Source organism: Nymphalis io, chromosome Z (genome assembly GCF_905147045.1).
Source record: "Nymphalis io chromosome Z, ilAglIoxx1.1, whole genome shotgun sequence".
Classification (NCBI taxonomy): domain Eukaryota; kingdom Metazoa; phylum Arthropoda; class Insecta; order Lepidoptera; family Nymphalidae; genus Nymphalis; species Nymphalis io.
In genome coordinates this window covers 9741677-9762372 of record NC_065918.1, presented here as the reverse complement: position 1 = coordinate 9762372, position 20696 = coordinate 9741677, and the positions used below count along the sequence as shown (strand labels likewise).

Sequence of the window (20696 nt, the reverse complement as noted above, 5' to 3'; positions counted from 1 at the left end):
AAGGATTAATAATGTGTACAGCGCTGTAGTCGCAAAAGAAAGCATAGTACGTTTTTGATTATAACGTTTTCGTTCTTGAAATTTCGACCATCAGAACCAACCCCGTGGACGGAAGGAGACCAAAGTGGAAAATGAAGAATTAAAGGCTATTGTGGAAGCGGATCCATCACAAAGCACTTGAGAGATAGCTGCAGGCTTCGGGGTAAAAGATAAAACTGTATTAATCCACTTGAAGCAAGTCGGGAAAGTAAAAAAACTTGAACGTTGGGTACCTCATAAATTGAGTGAATTGAACTTGCAAACACGCATGGACTGCTGTGTTACTTAGCTCAACCGACACAATAATGAAGGGATTTTAAATCGAATTATTACTTGTGATGAAAAGTGGATACTGTACGATAATCGTAAGCACTCGTCACAATGGCTGAACCCTGGAGACCCAGCCAAATCCTGCCCTAAACGAAAATTGACTCAGAAAAAGTTACTTGTGAGTGTTTGGTGGACTAGCACCGGTGTCGTTCACTACAGCTTTCTAAAATCTGGCCAAACGATTACGGCAGATATCTATTGTCAGCAACTGCAAACCATGAAGGAAGAACTAGCTGCTAAGCAACCGAGATTGGTCAAACGCTCTAGGCCACTGCCGCTTCACGACAACGCAAGACTACACACTACTCAACAAACAACCACTAAGTTAAATAAACTACAATTGAATGTCTGAGACATCCACTGTACTCCCCGGACCTTCTTCCAACAGATTACCATTTTTTTCGGAATTCGGACAACTTCTTACAAGGAAAAAAAATTCAACTCCGATGTGGCAGTCCAAACCGCCTTTTTTTTTTTTTTATATGTCCGGGATGGCAAATGACTCTACTCCACCTGATGGTAAGTGGTAGTAGAGTCCAAACGCGACGACGGCCAGTACAGTCGGGAAGAATGTTCTGTACTAGCCGTCACCGCCTTGCCGGCCCGCAAGATGCCTCTTCACGCCTCGTTTGAAGGAACCCGGGTTGTAAGAGGAGGGAACACGTGAGCTGGTAAGGAATTCCATTTTTTGGTAGTGCGACAAAGAAAGGATTTGCCAAATTTCTTTGTGCGCGATGGAATTGATGTCACAGTTAGGCGGTGACATCGAGAACCAGCTCGCGTGGACTTAAGAAGAAAGGGGGAAGCAGGAATTAGAGAAAATAATTCCTCAGAGCACTCGCCGTGATACAGTCGATAGAAAGTGCTCAGTGCTGCTATCTCGCGACGCAATTGTAAAGGTTCAAGGGTATTTGTGACCTTTACGTCGCCAATAATGCGTACTGCACGTCGCTGCAACCGGTCCAAGGCCTCCAGTAGGTACTTAGCGGAGCCATCTCAAAGGTGCGAGCAATATTCAACGCAAGACCGTACCTGTGTTTTGTATAACAGGCACAGTTGTTGCGGCGTGAAAAAACGCCGCACCTTGTTCAGAACTCCGAGTTTTCGTGAAGCTGTTTTTATAATAGCCTCGATGTAATCCCTTGGACTAAGGTCGCAGAAAACGTCCATCTCCAGCATGGCGATTTTGCTTTGTATCACCAGCGGTATGCCACAGAGGGAGGGATGAGGGTAAAATGGTGACTTTTTCGCTGTGAGAGCGCATACCTGTGTTTTCTTGGCATTAAACTCAACAAGATTATCAGAACCCCATTTGGCAATGAGCTCTAACGTCCTATCGAGTTCAATGACAAGATTTTCCCGCCTCTCCTCAGTTTCCGCCCGCCCAGCCACTGCGCGTCCGTGGTATCCACCATGCACTGTACTGTCATCTGCATAGCAATGTATGTTCCCAAGGGAGAGCATATAATTGATATGCAAAAGAAAGAGTGTGGGAGATAGCACAGATCCCTGGGGGACCCCAGCATTCACTACATAGAATTGTGAAGCGCAACCATCTACTAAAACACGAAGGCTACGCTTGTGTAGGAAGCTGGCAATCCAGGTGCATAGCTGAGCAGCTAGACCATATGCCGGTAGCTTGGAGAGAAGACTTCTGTGCCAGACCCTATCGAAAGCCTTGGAGATATCGAGGCTGACAGCCAACGATTCTCCATGCTTGTCGATAGCTTCACCCCAGAGGTGTGTTACGTACGCTAGAAGATCACCTGTGGACCATTTTGGTCGAAACCCGTACTGACGATCATTAATTAGACAGTGATCTTCTAGGTAATGGATCAGTTGGTTGTTTAGAATCCATTCCATCACCTTACAAAGTACTGAGGTGATAGCTATTGGTCGATAATTTGCCGGGTCAGACCGATCCCCTTTTTTGGGAACCGCTTGCACATTAGCTCTTCTCCAAGCCTCCGGCACACATCCCGAAGAGAGAGAAAGTTGGAACAGGCGCGTTAACACAGGAGACAGCTCCGCCGCGCACTTCTTCAGCACAATGGCTGGTATTCCATCAGGACCGCTAGCTTTCCGTATATCAAGTGATTGCAGCTCCACACGCACATCACGTTGCCTGATTTTGATGTCAGGCATCGTGTGGCCACATGAAGGTATTGTTGGTGGCTGCGCACTACAATCATCGATCACAGAGTTGCCGGCAAAGAATTTAGCCAGGAGGTCGGCTTTCTCCTGCGGACTGTGAGCTAGCGATCCGTCCGGATTTCTGAGCGGTGGCAGCGAAGGTTGGCAGAAATTGTTTTGCACAGACTTGGTCAGACGCCAGAAGCTACGGGAGCCCCTAGGATGCGAAATAAGGTCATGACCAATCTGTACAATGCGCTGTGCATCCACTCTCGTGTATGCCTTCCTACAGGGCTTGGAATTTTTATTGTAGTTTGCTTTCAGTGAGTCAATGTTAGATGCCCCGCTAATGCAGCCGTTGATCCACGCGCGATATGCCGCCTGCTTAGATGATACAGCGTCGGCACATTCACGAGTGAACCAACGGTTACGCGTACTCCTATTGATGAGATCTGAGCTAGGAATGTAGTATTCCATTCCTAACATGATCTCATCAGTAACAGCAGCGGCACTAGCTGTCGAGTCATTCCCACTGAAGCAACGTTCCTTCCAAGGGACTGACGCATAGTAATCGCGCATACCGTCCCAATCTGCCGACTTATAGTGCCAAACGCGACGTTTGCATACCGCTGATGGCGGCAGCTTGGCCTGTGGCACTTTGGTAGATATAAGGCCGTGATCCGAAGAACCAAGTGGAGCTTGAACCACAACCTGATATTCCACCGGGTGAGAAGTCAGCAGAAGATCCAGTAGAGAAGGCGCTTGCCCATCAATGTCTGGGATCCTGGTGGGCTGATCAACCAGTTGGGTCAAGTCGTGTGTGAGAGCAAAAGCATGAGCAGTTCTTCCAGCATGGTCAGTTTTGATAACAACAGTGCATACTTTGATTAATTAAATATATTTTACAAAAAAAAAAAATTGACTTTATATTCCTCACGTACAAAACGCCAATTTCATATGTAAGGACCTAATATTATACTGAAGTTTGTCATATTCAATAGAATAAAAGATTATGAATTACGAGAAAAAAACCTTAATTATTATAAAACACATTTTAATTAAAATAAAAAACAAATCAATAAATCATAATATAATTATAAAATTATTTATTAATTTAATTTTTACTCTCTCGTTTTTTTTCGACTCGTTTTTAAGTTTCTGCATGTCAATTAATGTGCCATTGTTATGTGGTTGATTACCAGTTAATTTACAACGATATAGTTAAATCGTATATATTTCTCTTTTCTGGCATGTATCTACGCTATTTCAGCCCAAAATATTCTGCCAATGTTGCGTATAAAATAGATGACATGCATGATATGAAATTATTCGGTTTCAAATTTTGAATCGTTTAATGATGACGAGTGAAAACTATGTTATTCTACAGTAGATATCTATAACAATATTATTTATAAAATATTACAGTGTTAAAAGTAAAGCTCTTGATCTGATTCCTTCATTCTTAAGTCAAAGAGCACAAGTTTTCATTTATGAAATAAACTCTTTTGGGTCTGTGCTAAAAATGGGTATTCCATAAGGATCAATTTTAAGAACTTTTCTATTTTTAGTATATATTAATTATCTTCCTTTCTTTGTCAAAGTTATTTGTGATGTTGCTTTTTTTGCTGCTGATCGGTGATGCTGGTTAATGTACCACAAATAATTTAGTTTTGAATGCTAATAAACAAAACGCGTATTTCTTACCCTACCTAATTTGAGAAAGCAAAATTGTAATATAAATTTTACAATTGTAATTTTTTTTCGGGAATCACATTAGATTCGAAACTTGGAATCCTCATTTATTGTCCCTAACAGGAAGATAGCTCCGCAGCAAATGTGGTTAGAACAACTAATTGATATTGATACTGCTCGATTAGTATATTTTGGCATATTCTTTTGGAGGAAGGCTACCGTTATATATAGTTTCAATATAGCCTTCCCCCAAATCTTTTGAAACTGTTTTTAATGTTCAAAGATGAGCTCTCCGATCTATTTATAATCTTGTAGATGAGGACCTCCACTGGGATGTTAACATAAAATTGGGTATACAGTGGCGTCACAATATTATTACAAGAATATTGACTGCCTTGTTGGTATGTCGTAGCTAGATATAAAGCCAAAGACCCCGAGGTTATGGGTTTAAATCCCACGTCAGGCCAATAAAAGTTATTAGGTTTTTTTGTCGTAAACTCTCGGTAGCAGCCCGGAGTCTGGAAAGTGGAAGTGTGTACTGAATTCTTGTCTGTCGTGTAGGATTGCCGTCCCATTTAAGAACCGAGAGTGCTGCTGTGTTTGCACAGCACTGTGTTTTTGAAAGAAACCGTACCGTAACCTTAACAGCCTGTGAATGTCCCACTACTGGGCTAAAGGCCTCCTCTCCTCTTTTTGAGGAGAAGGTTTGGAGCTTATTCCACCACGCTGCTCCAATGCGGGTTGGTAGAATTTACATGTGGCAGAATTTCAGTGAAATTAGACACATGCAGGTTTCCTCACGATGTTTTCCTTCACCGTAAAGCACGAGATGAATTATAATCACAAATTAAGCACATGAAAATTCAGTGGTGCTTGCCCGGGTTTGAACCCACGATCATCGTTTAAGATTCACGCGGTCTTACCACAGGGCCGTCTCGGCTTGAAAGAAACAGTAACAGTTATTATATAATCATTATTATATATATAGTTTCCGAATTTGCAAAGTCAATAAATCCTTCCTGAGGGATGGTATTTACGTTTATGTAATAAAATTTTACAATTATTCATAACAAGTTTCTTGCTGGTTCTTCTTGGTAGAAGCTACATTCTGAACCGGTGGTAGTTTTACATTTAATTAAATACTATTTTCTACTGTGCTAGCAACATGTACTCGTCTTGGCGTTACTTTACATGAAGATGTTTTTGGTGGGATATCTCTCTTACATAAAAAAAAAAACAAAAAACGACGAATCGCTTCGAGAAAAGGTAGGTAGTGCCCTGCGCTTCCGATGTCGTCTTGGCGATTCCGCCTTCAGATTATTTGATTTGATTTTATCTGTGTTAATTACTTTGTACTTTTCGGATTAAAAAGATTGATTGATTGAAAAGATTAGATCAATTGATATAATAAACAAATAACAGCAAATGTACATGGCGTAGGCTGAAAAGCAGCATAACTGAGGCTGCGACCTTTTCACTAAATTATCATAATCATATAGTTTAACTTTTTTTATGGTTTGTACCTTTATTATATCTTTTGGTTAATGTTCTTATTATTATTATGTAATCGTTACACTCCGACCTAGCACTGGGTTGGACCTCGTGTAAGTCCGTCTGCAAGTGTACCAGTGGTCCCCATTCGCTAGTTTAAAAGGCTAGTAAACCAGGTTAAGTAAAGGCACAAGGGACACAACACTTTACTTCCCATAATTGGTTGCGCATTGGCAGTGTGAGTAGTGGTTCATATTTTTTCCAGTTTCAGTGTTTAGAATATTATGATATAAACTTACGAATCTCATACTTTACACTTATTTTACATTATTCAGTTGACTTCAATTAATTTTTCAAATTAAATAGAGTCAACTATGAATTTTACCCTGTTTTATTTAAATTAAAAGAGTACTTTAAATAATTTTTAAGCTATTTCAATATTGATACAAATACATACAATTCTGCAATATCAGGCGCAGGGCGGTACTCATAAAGCATATATACAGAGCCTGAGAAGAGTCGCAGAATGCATTCGCTATGTTCTGTGAGTTATCTTAGTCCTTCAATAATATTGAAAATTAAATTCTAATCAATAAATTAATGGCGTAAAAGGGGCATGTGGGGCCCCTATTATATATAATATAATTTATAAATATTATAGTATATATATATTTTAGTAATTTAATTTTTATTCCTTATTTATATTTATGGTCTTTTGTGTTTTCTTCATGACTTGTGTGATATTGTATTTGTATTTGATGCAACATTATTTGAAAATAAATAAATTTAAATAAATATATTTCACGATACCATTCACATTCATTTGAATATGTATCAGTTTTACATAGAAATAATTCATATAAATTTGTTGTACTTTTTACGGGCTGAGCTCAGCGTGCTATGGAGCGAGCTCTACTCGAAGTATCTTTGAAGGATAAGATCAGAAATGAGATTATCCGGAAAAGAGCCGGAGTCACCGACATAGCTTGCAAAATTAGCAGGCTAAAGTGGCAGTGGGCTGGTCACGTATATCGTAGGACCGATGGCCGTTGGAGCACACGAGTCCTAGAGTGGAGACCGCGAATCGGCAAGCGCAGCGTAGGGCGCCCTCCAGCCAGGTGGACCGACGACCTTAAGAAGGTGGCGGGCACCAACTGGATGCGGTAGGCGGAAGACAGGGAGCTTTGGCGCATCTTGGGAGAGGCCTATGTTCTTCAGCAGTGGACAACGATTGGCTGTTGATTGATTGATTGACTTTTTACGGTATTGACTATAGGGGAGCATACGGCCAGTAGACTCATCCGAAGAAAGTGACTACCACCGCCTATGGACATTTGTAACACCGGAGGCTTGCAGGTGTGTCGCCGGTTTTATGAAGAGGTTCATATGATATACCAATTGTACACAATATTTTTTAATTATATTAAAAAAAAATCAAAACGAAGACGTCATGTAATATTTATTTTTGTAACGTTCTGTTCATATACACAGTGTAAAATAAAATTTTATAATAAATATGTTCATTACGATTTTATGTTAATATTCAAATGAAAAGAGCTGCGATTTAACTCAAAATTTTATTAAAATTATACTATAATCACAAAACATTATTTGTGCACGGTTGTTGCACGTAGTTCAGACAAAAACCTCTATTGTCTACGTCAATAGGCGATTCAGTGTTGTCGGTGTGAAACCAGAGACGAAAAGGTTTTACTGTACCTGTAAAAAATATAGTAATAAAGATCATTAAGATTAAAACGATTTTTTTTTCATGAATGCTCATGAGTTATTTTTCAAAAATTCTGCTTATAATTTCTCGTATTACAGCGGTGAGATATTTATGGACTGTTACAAACCGTTAGTAATAATTGTAATATCACATAAAGAATACAATCATTTCAAAAATTTTAGCACGTCTATTGTTTTTTTTTCATTTATAGTACAAATAAAGGCTGACTTAAGTTTTAGTTAATGGGATAGTGGTCACTATCAATAGGCATTAGCACTGTAAAGGCTTTCCACAGCTTTTGATTACACGGGACTTGCCATGATGCCATAGCAACTTTTGGTGGATCTGACGTCCCTTAAAGGCGAATGAGCGCTAGCCAGGGCACTATTACCAAGGCAATTTGGCTCAAGCTAGTGCGGAAAGGTAAGTCACAGGCCATGGTAAGCTATGTACAATAAGAATATACGGTAAAAATATTACAACTTAATTCATCGACATCGTGTAACATCGTTTAAATTCTGATGAATTGTTAGTTATCCTACGAGATCGGTTATGTTTCTATTAGTTAAATCACCTCATAAGCATAAATTTGATCAGATATTTGATTGTATGACAATGTCCAAGCTCGTGATGTGAGCGATCAGATGACCAAAGTTTTCAACTAGCAATAATCGCACATCGGATTAACCTCATTGGTTACGATATTATATATTATAGCCTCTGCGCAAAGTTGAGCGATCGGATGACGAGAGCACTCATAACATTAGCATTAATGGTCATTTGAATACATTACTGCAGATGCAGTCACCCCATCGGAGCTGTACTTGCAATAATTGGTAAGAGCACGTTCACTGTGTCATATAAAAGCACTTTTATATTATTATTCCACAGCTTTGCAGAAAAAAGCTATACTATGAAGAGTCTAACGGGTTTTGTATCACGTGAAACTACTAGACTTTAATGAAGTTATATATAATTGAATTGTGTTCTGCGTCGACATGTGACCTACATTTGACCTACAGTGGACCCGGGACGCTAATTGATTTTATCCTGGGTTATAATCAGGATATACAGTCTTATAAATTAGCCATTATACCGACGCGGCAATTGTATAATATGTATACATATAAAAACCTGTTGATCTCCGTGATCAACAGGGTAAACACTGGAAGTGATTACCGCCTGGTAAGTGACACCAATATTATCACTAAAATCAAACGATCGCGGTTAATGAAGTCATCTCTTAGACCAACTCTACCACAGGTCGAGGCTGGTTGCGACAACTTTCAGTTGGAACTACAGCACCGATTTGCCATGTTGGAAACCAAGCAAGACAACGACGATGCCACCAACAGTCTGGTGCATGTCATCCGCGAGGTAGGCCAAAATCACTTTCGACAAAAGAGCTATGGACGTAAGTCGAAGCTCTCAGGCGACACTCTGAGCGACGAGACGAGAACAGTAGAATATTACGCCATCTGAGTGTCAGGCACTTATTTATTATCTTTTAGTGACTTATTTTTTATTTGCTATAGCTATTGCATACTTATTATTTGAGATGATTAAAAAATAAAAAGTAGATGATAGAATATTAAATAGAATGATATTAAAAACAATTACAGTCCCAATATTTCTTTCAAATACTCACGACATGACGTAATGTGATTAAATAGCGAACATTAATGATATTAAACATTAGCGGCGTGTCTGTTACCGCTGGGGATACAATGTCCCACATAAAATACCTGTGCCTTTAATTATTGTAAAACATATTACTCCCAAATGTTGTAACACTCCTACATGTAACTTAGTCAAAGGGAAGTATAAATTGAGTTCAAACTAATCTACTCTTCATGTAAATACGTTGAAAATCTAATTTCAAAATACATTTTAGATTTAATGCTCACATTTTACATGTATTTTCAAATGGTTAATTTAGGCTTCCAGGGAATACTATTATAGTATCATCTGTGGTTCACCCTTTTTTACGAATATTTTCTTAACACAAAAACTATTTCACTCATTTTGAAAAATAAAACGTATTAATAGTATATAGATATAAATTAACTATTTATTACAAGTAACCGAAATTGGAGCATGTCTTGAGACGCTTAATGGTTGTACAGGGGTGTCAATAAAGTGTAAATTTTCTTACTCAGCACGGATGAAGACTGCATAGAAAGATCTGCTGAAAACGTGCCTCCGCATATCCTATCGGTACACAAAGCTTGTGCGGGTTGTATACGACCAACATTTGCAGCACATGGTACCAATAACCAATCATTTGCGCAATTATTTGGCCCAGCTCCCGATCCAATCATTGCATTAACGGGGTTATTGCTGTTTCCGCTGAGAGTAAATGAACGGGAACGATTGTTTACTGAAATTCACAAATCAATTAGTGTGATTTTTACATCAATTTAACTAAAATGTATCCAGAAATATACATATATAATATATATTGGTAGATATAAAGGTTTATAGTGTATTTCAATTAATTTAATTTTTAATATTTGTCTGTTTCAAGTTAAAATAAATTATTATAAAATATTTACATTCCCTTGGAGATCATTTTTATCACTGATCAAACGTAATTACATATAGATAATAGTAATCTATATGTAACATTGTGTATTAAAATGTTTTCTCTAGCTTTTAGCCTAGGTCCACCTGTGCTATACAAGCAATGAGGCTTAGATTCCCAGAAGACTATAAAATAACTTCATCTCGAAGTTACCAACAACTCCTGTCAGACTTTGTTTCCGATGAGTGTTCAGAGTTATAATTATCAACGATAAGTTAAATTAGTCATTAAGCGAATTAAAATTGAAGCAAATGTAACTTTTTGTTATATGGGAGTGGTCGTTCTCTTTAAGGTAGCTAATGTTTAGGCTTTATATAAATAACAAGCAATGATATTAATATTTCTATTGTAGCTATTATATAACAATAATTAGGAAATTACAGTAAAACATCTAAAATAAATTTAGGAATCGCTAACGTCTCTCTTACTGTCATTTGCAATATGGCATTTAAGAAAAGAAGACGAAGAATTGCGGGTCTTCACAATCGCTATACAAAGTTTATTTTAAGAAGGTAACAATATACAAAGTGAATATTTATTCTTTTTAAAGTTTAACTTAAATTATTTATAAAAGACTACCACTTGAATTTATAAGGCTTCATTCATTAAAATTCTTATATTAAATTCAACTATCTTAACATGTTAATGCAATGTAAATTGAGTTCTTTAGGAGACATAGTCTACTGTTTACTAAGCTGTTACTATTTTTAGATCACCTTTGTAGTTACAAAGTCACTATGACCTTATTGAAACTCGATTAAGGAAAATCTTTTAATAAGAGACACGACCTTTGTAGCACTCGCTTAAATTAATAAAATTTAAAATTATCAATTAAAAACATAATAAACAGGCGGGCTTAATTCCGGAAAAAAATCATTGTATTTTTTAATTTATGGCGTCATTTTCCAGTACTGGATGGTAATAAGATAAAAATAATTGCAAGGAAATGCACGTGTCGTATGAAATATGGCACATGTGGCAGATAGCTTATCTTAAACTGAAAACGCCCTCGGAAGTTGAGGAGCCTAGACGTGGAACATTTATGAGTTATTAATTTCCTTAACTATATGTCAATGTGTTTTCAAAAATTGCTCATACTTCTGTATACTAATTAATTAGGTGTGCGTTATCTGCGGGTTTGAAAACAAAACAACATTAACACAAAATGAAATGCAACTTTCTATATACGATGTTGACTTATTCTTATTACAAAATTAACATTTTGCTAAGTTGAGGAAAGTTGAATAACAGTTTGAGAAAGATAAATTTCATGTAAAACATTACAATAGCAAAGTTATGCTTGCAAGTGGAGAGCGGAAAACAATGGAGAGTAAAATTTGTCTTTTGCTCAAAGTGCCCGCTGGCGAGCTTTTAGTATGGCGAGCTTTTACGTGTTCATTTCGCTTTGTGGGCTCTTATAATTGTTAACGTTTTTCTTGCCTTTAAGAATTCTCTTCTTCGTAAAGTAGTGATAACTTCAAGGTATATTTAAACGAAAAAGAACATTATTTGCTTAAACTTACAATATAATGGGGATATAAGTGTTGCTTATTATTGAAATATATTTTGATTGCCGTTTTTTTGCATTAACAAGCTTTTAATTTATCCACAAAGCATGTGTGTGTATCAAAACTTGCAAATTTGCAAAAAATCTTGTCAGTCATTTAGTTGGAACTGATTTAAAATTCATTGAAAGGATAAGTTTTGAAGACGCTTGTAAAACGAAGTGGAGCTTGCTATCAGTTGTATTAGCATAGAAGAACAGGCGGATAGGTTGTACAAGGCATATTTGTTTGCTTGTGCCACGTAGCGTAAAGCGCGTATTAAAATGTTTTATTTCAAAAATCAAACTTACTCGTTATTTTTATAAATAGTAAAAAGAGTAATAATTTAATTGACCATTAAGCTTTATGTAAACAAATTTAACTAAGTCCGAACACAAATTGATTTCAGCTTTCGTACATGGAACTGAAGTGTGCATTTGTTACCTAGACTAAATTTCTTTCCTATAATTTCTCGTATTTCACGTTATGTGAGTTTAGTTAAGTAAACTCTATACTTAATACATATTACGGACAAAAGCACTTAGAACAAACAACGTGCTTATATACTGAATATATAACTGTTACATTAATTTGAAAAAGAGAATTGAAATTTATGCATTCAAAATGATTCAACTCAAAATGATTCTGTCCTTTGTAAATTTTGTATTCGGTCCGTTCCGCAAATATGCATCCATGTGATTTGAATCGCACTTATTTCCGTGGAAGCATGAAATGGCTTATTCAAATGACCTAGTTGTTAGATCGCGTGAATCTCAACCGATGATCATGGGTACAAGCCCGCGCAAGCACCACTTATTTTTTATGTACTTAATTTGTATTTATAATTCATTTCGTGCAAGGTGAAGGAAAACATCGTGAGGTAACCTGCATGTGTCTAATTTCAATGAAATCCTGCCACATATATATTCCACCAACCCGCATTGGAACAGCGTGGTGCGTTAATCCCAACACCTTCTCCTCAAAAAAGGAGAGGAAGCCTTTGCTTTTACTGGTGGTAGGGCTTTGTGTAAGCTCGTCTGGGTAGGTACCACCCACTCATCAGATATTCTATCGCAAAACAGCAGTACTTGGTATTGCTGTGTTCCAGTTTGAAGGGTGAGTGAGTCAATGTAATTACAGGCACAAGGGACATAACAGCTTAGTTCTCAAGGTTAGTGGCGCTTTGGCGATGTTAGCGATGGTTAACTCTTCTTACAATGCCAATGTCTATGGGCGTTGGTGACCACTTACCATCAGGTGGCCCATGTGCTTGTCCGCCTACATATAATATAAAAAAATAGCCCAGCAGTGGGAAATTCAGAGGCTGTTACTTTTTATACTATATTATATACTAATATGATTAAGGTAACGAGATTCTATCTTCTATTATCTAACATAGAAAGAGCATTTTTAGATAGACCATTATTTTTATTATTTTTATTTTTTATAAGAATTATTTACATTAAAGTCTTAAGTATTAACATATATAAATTTAATAAGGTTACTCTACAGATCATGACTGCGTAGATATCAAATAAAATATATTACCTGGATCAGGGCAAGCTGTGTACTGAATACCACAAAAGTTCCTTTCCATTCTGACACAGATTCCATAGTCCTGGTTACTGAGCTGCAGTCCAGATAGTGGTTCGTAGTTGAAAGATTTTAGCTGACCAGAAACACCAGTGTAGTATTGTAAGCAACCCTCGTCAGCTAATACATAAAATATACCATAAATTTACACAATAAAAAATGCACAAGTTTCATATATATACTAATATTTTTCAAAATTGTAAGTAACATGATGTATTAAAAAAATATATATAACGATCAGAAAAAGCCGCAAGAGGAAATTATTATTGGAATTGTTTAGAACTAGATCGTATTCAAATTTATTGATTACATTTTGCGATAGGAGTTTGATTGTGGTTGACTTATATGGCTACGGATAATTAAAAGAGCCCTGAGCTAAAATTCTAGTTCGAATTGCTGACTCATTGGACTATCAGAGTTCAGAGTCTCACGTTGTATTTTAACTTATTCAAAGATGGCTTGTTTCTTTTATTGCGGCGATTCACGTCGCTGTGTCGAAAATCAGTCAATAATATTTTTTTAAAGGAATCAATAAACTCTATCATTATAACTAACCGACGTTAAAGTTTTAACATAATTATTAAGTCAATTTTACAAATTAAGTCAATCAGTAATTATCTCATTTTTTGTTTATTTTTTGGTAACTATTCGAGATATACAATTTTTACACTAACAATGCGGTACAAATAAATCAGCTTCGACACGTTTTTGCGTTTGTTTAATGCAGACAGTGACTAAAACCGAAATAAACCAGTTCGAGCTAGCTACCAAGAACCTTGAATTCATAAGAAGCGTTAGAACTTGACAGTTTTATGTACGTATTTAGTTTTATTTACGCTTATTAATAATTTCTTACTAATTAGCTCATAATTAATTACATGGGGGGAGTGAAAAATTACGTCGAACAATAAATGTCATAATTAAAATGAATGCTATAATAATTACATTAGCTATAATATAATTACATTAGCTGAGCAAAAATTTACTGCTATAGCTGTAGAGGAGTAGAGAAATGTTTTTCTACGTGCTATTGAGGAAAATTCAGACTAGAGCCTGCAGTAATTTTTTGGAGTGAAATCTTCTTTAGGCGCGTTGTGTTGGTTTATCGTAGGGGCTAGACTTATGGCTTCGCAACATGGACATTTTAATGTTAATATAATTAAATCGTTAAAAGTACAAATAATTTAAGTACTGTGAAAATTAATGAGGATAGTAATATTTGAAATTTATGTAAATACTAACAGTATATACAAACACTATATGTGTATTTTAAATATTATTTATTTAAATTAAGCTGTATTCATATTTTGTACCGAGTTAATGTCATAGGTACTGTGTATTTTCATAAATAAAAAGCTTTATAATAAAAAGGCATAGAATTATTACTTGGAATACCAGTAAATGTGGGAATTGAACAAATATATTTAACAGTTTCAAGTTTGTACTGTTTTTTTATGTTATAGGTAGGTGGGCGGTTACCACTACCCATAGATGTTGGCGATGTTATAAGTATTATATACTACATATATCCTTACATCGCCAATACACCACCAACCTTGGAAACGAAGATAATACGTCCCTTGTGCCTATAGTTACACAGGCTCATTCACCCTTTAAACCGTAACAAACAGTACCAAATATTGCTGTTTAGCAGTAGAATATCAGATGAGTGGGTGGTACCTAACCAGACGGGCTTGAACCAAGTCATACTTCCTAGTAAATTATAATGAATATCATTAACATATATCATTTATCGGATAAAAGTATAGACGAGGATGACTATGAAACCAGAAATTTCGTAGTAAAATAAACTAATGATTAAATATTACGTTTAATATGTACAAGATTAATTACCTATAAAATAAATAAATATAAAAATATTTGTTAATTTTTTTATCCGCTTACGGTGTGCACTACAAACGCAAAAACGTCTCCATTTTGATTGGGCTATATATATATATAGATAAAGCTATATCTTCCCTTGTAGCTGTTTTACAGGCTTTAAAGCCACTAACTTTTTATCATACTAACTTCTGGATTAAGAAAGATATTGTTTTTACCTTTATAAATAGTACTGCAAGGTATTTGAGTAACTCTCACTTTCCATATCCTTTCAAATGAGTTGCCGCTCGTGACAAAAGTTAATTTGACTGGATTCGTGGATCCAATTCCCGCGTCTATGTACACTAGAAAAAATAATTTACATGAAAATTATTTTTACAAAAATAATAAAGAAAAAGTTATCGAATACGTCAAAATATTATTACAATTATCGTTCAACGAGTAAATGTTTATTGTATTTTTTTGTTATAGTAGACTAGCTTACAGAGGTTAATATTATAATTGGAAGTAGTAATTTCTTTCAGACATTCTTGTCTCTAATTCCAAATAAACAGCTTGAAGTTAACCTTTGAGTTCTAGTACAATATTTTATTCTAAAATATAATATAACACTCCGCCTTATTGCTTCCACTGAAGGAGTCCTGATTTATTTTGCGCCCAGCAAAACGGAATTGCGTGTCAACGAAGAAATGCTAACTGATATATTCTAAAATGAATAAATAATAAAGAGCATTGTATAACAGACAATAATATTTTTCTCGAGTATATAATATGTACTTAAAATAAGGTTATGTACGTTTGCCAATGCAACATAATATTCCAATATTCAAAAACTATATTTTTAATACAATACTCAACTATGACTGCCCTGGTTGAAGCCACAAATCGCTGGTACAGGATTACCTCCCGATACGATGAACTGGTCTTGGTTACAAACATTGTTAATTTTCTCAGGTCCAGCGATTATGAAGCGATCGAAATCTAACCTTTTTGGAAAATTATTATTACGTTAACAATATGAGTTAGTAAATAAGTACAATTAAAAACAGTATAACCGTAAGCCAGTTTCCAACATTTCATGAGTCATAACAAAGTAAGTTTTTACTTCGGTGCTATCTGGTCTAGCCACAATATTTATTGCTATTTGATGTATTTAAAGACAATCAACTTTAATATCGTTTTTTATATAAGTAAAATTATTAAATCGAATATTTAAGAAATTATATCTTTTACTGGTAGATACTATTGATATATTGTATTGTCTATGAGGCGTAATTCAAAAGTTACAGTATATATAATATATCCTTAGCTTGCTACTTATTGATCAAAAGGTTACAAATAATGGATACTATTGTTATTTATTCATAGCTTTCTGTTTAATGTACGAAGGTGATGGTTACTGCTCCAATAAAAGATGTAAAATTATACTTTCTATAGCAATATGAAATGTGTTTTATATATGGTAGCCTGGGTTATTATCAGATATATTTATTAAATAATACAAAACAAGTACATAGTAAATGAAAGTAGTTTCGCTGTCCAAAAAGTTGAAATTAATCATTGTATTGGATGATGCGGTGGGGTGAGTCATTTTATAAAAAGAGGCCGGGGATAGAGATTAGATGAGAAATACACCAAAGAAGTGGGATCAGGGCAAGCGAACTTTGATATATGTGTAGTTATTATGTTACTGCGCATCGTATGAAATTGGTTTAAAGTAGGTTTTTTGTTCTATATACGCAGATTAAAAGATACATTTATGAATCTACGTATAAAAAACTAAGAATTAAACAGGAAATTCTATTTTCGTGAATATCGAATATGTAAAAACGAGGATATAATATTGTCAAAACATTCTACTATAAAACGATAACTCGCCATCTGTAATTGTGTCTTAAAAGAATCGACAAAATTATCTTAGAACAAAAAACAAAGCAATAATAGATACATATATACCATACGTCTGTTTCATCTTCTAAATATAAAAAATTACAAATTAATAAAAAAAAAAATCAATTATTGATGTTAAATTTAGTTGAAATAATTTTAAGCCTATAAAAATATAACTTAAATGTGCCACCTTAATGTCAATTCATCAAATAGTTATTTATTCATGTAAACAAAGTTACACAACACCGAGTAGATAATACAAGTTGTTCTTGAATGTGACAAGAATTTCGTTGAGTTCCAGTCCAATGAACATTGAAATGTTGACAAAAGCAACGAAGTGCACATTGAGATATATTATTATCTGCTTATTACATTATTTAAATTCTTATATATAAATTTATTTAATAATTACAGTACGGGTAACTATATAAGTCAGGCAAAGGAATTAAGAAAAACTGTTCAAATAAAGCCAGTATTTAAAATGGTTATATTATTTAAAAAGTTGTTCTCAGTTCTCATCATGTTTAATTTGCAGATGTCAATCTTCTATATACAGAAATGGACTGTGGATATAACCAAAATGTACATATTAAATATTGTATAATAACCATTAATGTTAAATGAATGACATTGATTGTTTTGTCTTTAATGTAGATTAAGATCATCAATCTATTTCTCTTTGAAAAATATTTAGAATCTATACTAAATTAATATCATAAAGAGAAAAGATTAGTTTTTTTTGTACGTATGGATAAACTAAAAGTCTACTTAATCGATTATAAAAAAATCCTTCACCCATATCTACGTTACCGGCGAGTAACATAGGCTATATTTTATTCTCGAAAAAAATAGAGATTTCCACGAAAATTGCAATTTCTAATAATATAATCCAAGATTTTTTTCTTATAAAAGTAAAGTAATTATTTACGTATAAAAGATAATTGTTCAACATGTACGAAGTAAAGGCGTCCGCCTTTAGCTAGTTGCTAATAAAATTCAATCTACCTTATTTGACAAACATCGGGATGTGATTTAATAACAGTCAGTTCGCATGAGCCGGTGGAATCGTAGGGCGACGGAAAGCCCGAGTTAACGAAGTACGTGCCGTTTTCCGTAGTACTGCTGCCACATGACGTCATAACTGAAACATATATTGAATAAATATTATCTTTGCCAAAATATCACACACGTCACAGGCTATGTTAGAATAAGTGAATCTAAATCGGAAGCTTACGGATTCAAATGTTGACAAGTACCAATGAATTTTATGTGCTTAATTCATGTTATTGTTATTAGGAATAATGGTGTTAACACAGCTGAAAGAAACACCATTCTTATTTACGCTTGCACTACATTGAATTGTATTTTTTTTAGGAAAAGATACTTTAGAAACTTTGTATCCACATGTCGCTCAATTTGATCCTTTTTGCTTCACCCTCGTATTTTAGTTTTTCTTCTCTTTAATAAAGATATATGAGTATGACGTTGTGATCATATTAATTTATCATTCTTGGAGATATTTAAAATAAAATAAAAAATAAGCCGAGATGGCCCAGTGGTAAGAACATGTGAATCTTAACCGATGATCGTGGGTTCAAACCCGGGCAAGCACCACTGAATTTTCATGTGCTTAATTTGTGATTATAATTCATCTCGTGCTTTACGGTGAAGGAAAACATCGTGAGGAAACCTGCATGTGTCTAATTTCACTGAAATTCTGCCACATGTGTATTCCACCAACCCGCATTGGAGCAGCGTGGTGGAATAAGCTCCAAACCTTCTCCTCAAAAAGAGGAGAGGAGGCCTTTAGCCCAGCAGTGGGACATTCACAGGCTGTTACGGTTACGGAGATATTTATTGAGTCTCATTACAAAATTGAAAGATTAATGAACTCTATTAAGTTCTTATTTTAAACTTTCTTCCACTTAACACTTTCAAATGACAAAAACATGTACGACTTACTTCGTACGCGAGCAGAGAAGTGAGAAAAGCATTTTTCTTAAATTACTCACAGATACAGCACAGTCCGAAGCCATTAGCGCAGTATCCATTAGCGGATCCACCACGGGACGAGCACTCGCGAGCTGTCATACAGGTACCATTATCTCCTGATGCCCCCGTGCAGGCTCCATTGGGAAATGTTACCACGGTGAATAAGGATAAGACTGAGATAAAATATTTTTAAATTATATTTTATTACGAAGATGAAATCCATTGTAACATAAGTATACGGGCTAATTTGTATTAGCTTGTTATGTTCCTATGGATATAGAAATATCCAATGATATGTGATTATAGTTCAAGGACGTGGGATATACATTATACATATAGTATGTATATAATATGTTATGTATATTTTGAGAATTTACTTATTATGTTGATGTAGTCGGAGGAAAATAGGTCTGGGCACTTTTAACCTAAGCTTTTCGATGGAACCTTTTTAGAGATTATTCTAAGTATATGTAGGTAGAAAATGTTTGTTCAATTTTAGCGTAATTATTTTATATATAATAATAAAATTGTTGAAAAATATTAGTATTGATATCCAGCCTGGATGGCGAAATCACTTCGAATGATACCGCTTGTATAATTATTAAATATGTTAATATATTTTTAGTTAAAAAAATACTAGCAAATCGGGGCAAAAATGGTTAAGCTAACTTCGAATCTCCATGACTGGAAATTGAGTGAAAAGTATTAATATATATTTTAGAGAAAAAAACGGAGTCACTAAACACTAAAAAACTATTGTAAGCAAAGAATCTTTTGAGGCTGGGTTTTGAAACATTGGGTCCATGGTCATCCGATACAAAAAGAATCATAAAAGATATTTCTAATAAACTGATCCACACTTCTGGTGACCCAAGAGCTAGCGCTTATTTAGCCCAAAGGCTAAGTCTAGCTGTGCAGAGCGGCAATAGTGCCAGCGTCTTGGGTATAATGCCACAGGACAATCTTTTACACGGCGTGTTTCTGCTTTAAATTTGTAATGTATTTTATTCTTTTTATTTTAATTTTGTATTTTATAAAAATATCTGTACATAAAATAAATAGTAACAGATATCCTACAAACTATTAATTATAATAGTATAATAGTAAAATTTCAGTGTAATAAATATGAATATACTAACAAAATTTACAAAATTAAAAATAGTGAAACAACAACGGTAAGGAGTCACAAATACACACTAACAAATGCCTTTATTTCCTGATGCGAAAAATAAACTTCATTGAATTTCCTTAATTACTTTTTTTTATTTACTAATAAATTAGGTAATCCAAGTCAAGTCACGAAAGAAAATGATAATTCGTTTTAAATTATTGCGGTAGTTAGAAGTATGTCTGCTTAAGTGTATTTTACGAATGGACAACTAAATAAGTTTTCGAATTTAACTAATTTTTTTTATGTTATATATGATTTTGGAAACAATTGTACTTAAAAATGTTAAATAAACATTTTTAAGTACATTTGTTTCCAAAATCTGTTGAACCGAATTGGTCATTAACACGTGAATCTTAACGGGAGATTGCAATATAAGCTCTGTATTAAATTAAATTATTACTAAATGAAAGAAAATTTACTACTCATCATGTAATAAGAAATTAAATATCTATATAATATAAATAGGCAAAGGCTAACTATGTATAAATGGTTTGTCAATAAAAAATTTTCGTAGCTATTAAAGTTATAATTTTAAAAGAATTGAAAAAAATCGAAACATGAAAATTCATATATTTACGTCTATTTTTCCACCATACGGGTATTACTGAAATATTCGTAACATGTACCTTATATTTCGCTTTATATTTAATACGAAAGGAAGTAAAG

At 34.6% G+C, this 20696-nt stretch overlaps 2 protein-coding genes and 1 pseudogene across 2 annotated transcripts in view; all 3 read right to left on the bottom strand.

Annotated features, from left to right (window-relative positions):
- LOC126780389 (LETM1 domain-containing protein 1) overlaps positions 1 to 20696 on the bottom strand; it is a 174497-nt gene that overhangs the window by 36168 nt on the left and 117633 nt on the right. The gene's annotated exons all lie outside the window — the stretch shown is intronic.
- On the bottom strand, positions 7283 to 19541 carry LOC126780654 (uncharacterized). The gene is made up of 8 exons (XM_050505279.1): positions 19529 to 19541; positions 18880 to 19032; positions 17873 to 18008; positions 15836 to 15963; positions 15196 to 15321; positions 13091 to 13255; positions 9570 to 9794; positions 7283 to 7404 (listed from the first exon to the last, which is right to left on the bottom strand). Exons 1-8 carry the CDS (start codon positions 19539 to 19541, stop codon positions 7283 to 7285), a joined length of 1068 nt encoding a protein of 355 aa, XP_050361236.1.
- LOC126780802 (U4 spliceosomal RNA) lies at positions 7981 to 8146 on the bottom strand (annotated as a pseudogene).

Coding starts and splice junctions, on each gene's coding strand:
- LOC126780654 (XM_050505279.1), bottom strand. Junction 15,964..17,872: donor CCCGATGTTTGTCAAATAAG/GTAGATTGAATT, acceptor TTTTCCAAAAAG/GTTAGATTTCGATCGCTTCA. Junction 9,795..13,090: donor CACAGCTTGCCCTGATCCAG/GTAATATATTTT, acceptor TGTGAATTTCAG/TAAACAATCGTTCCCGTTCA.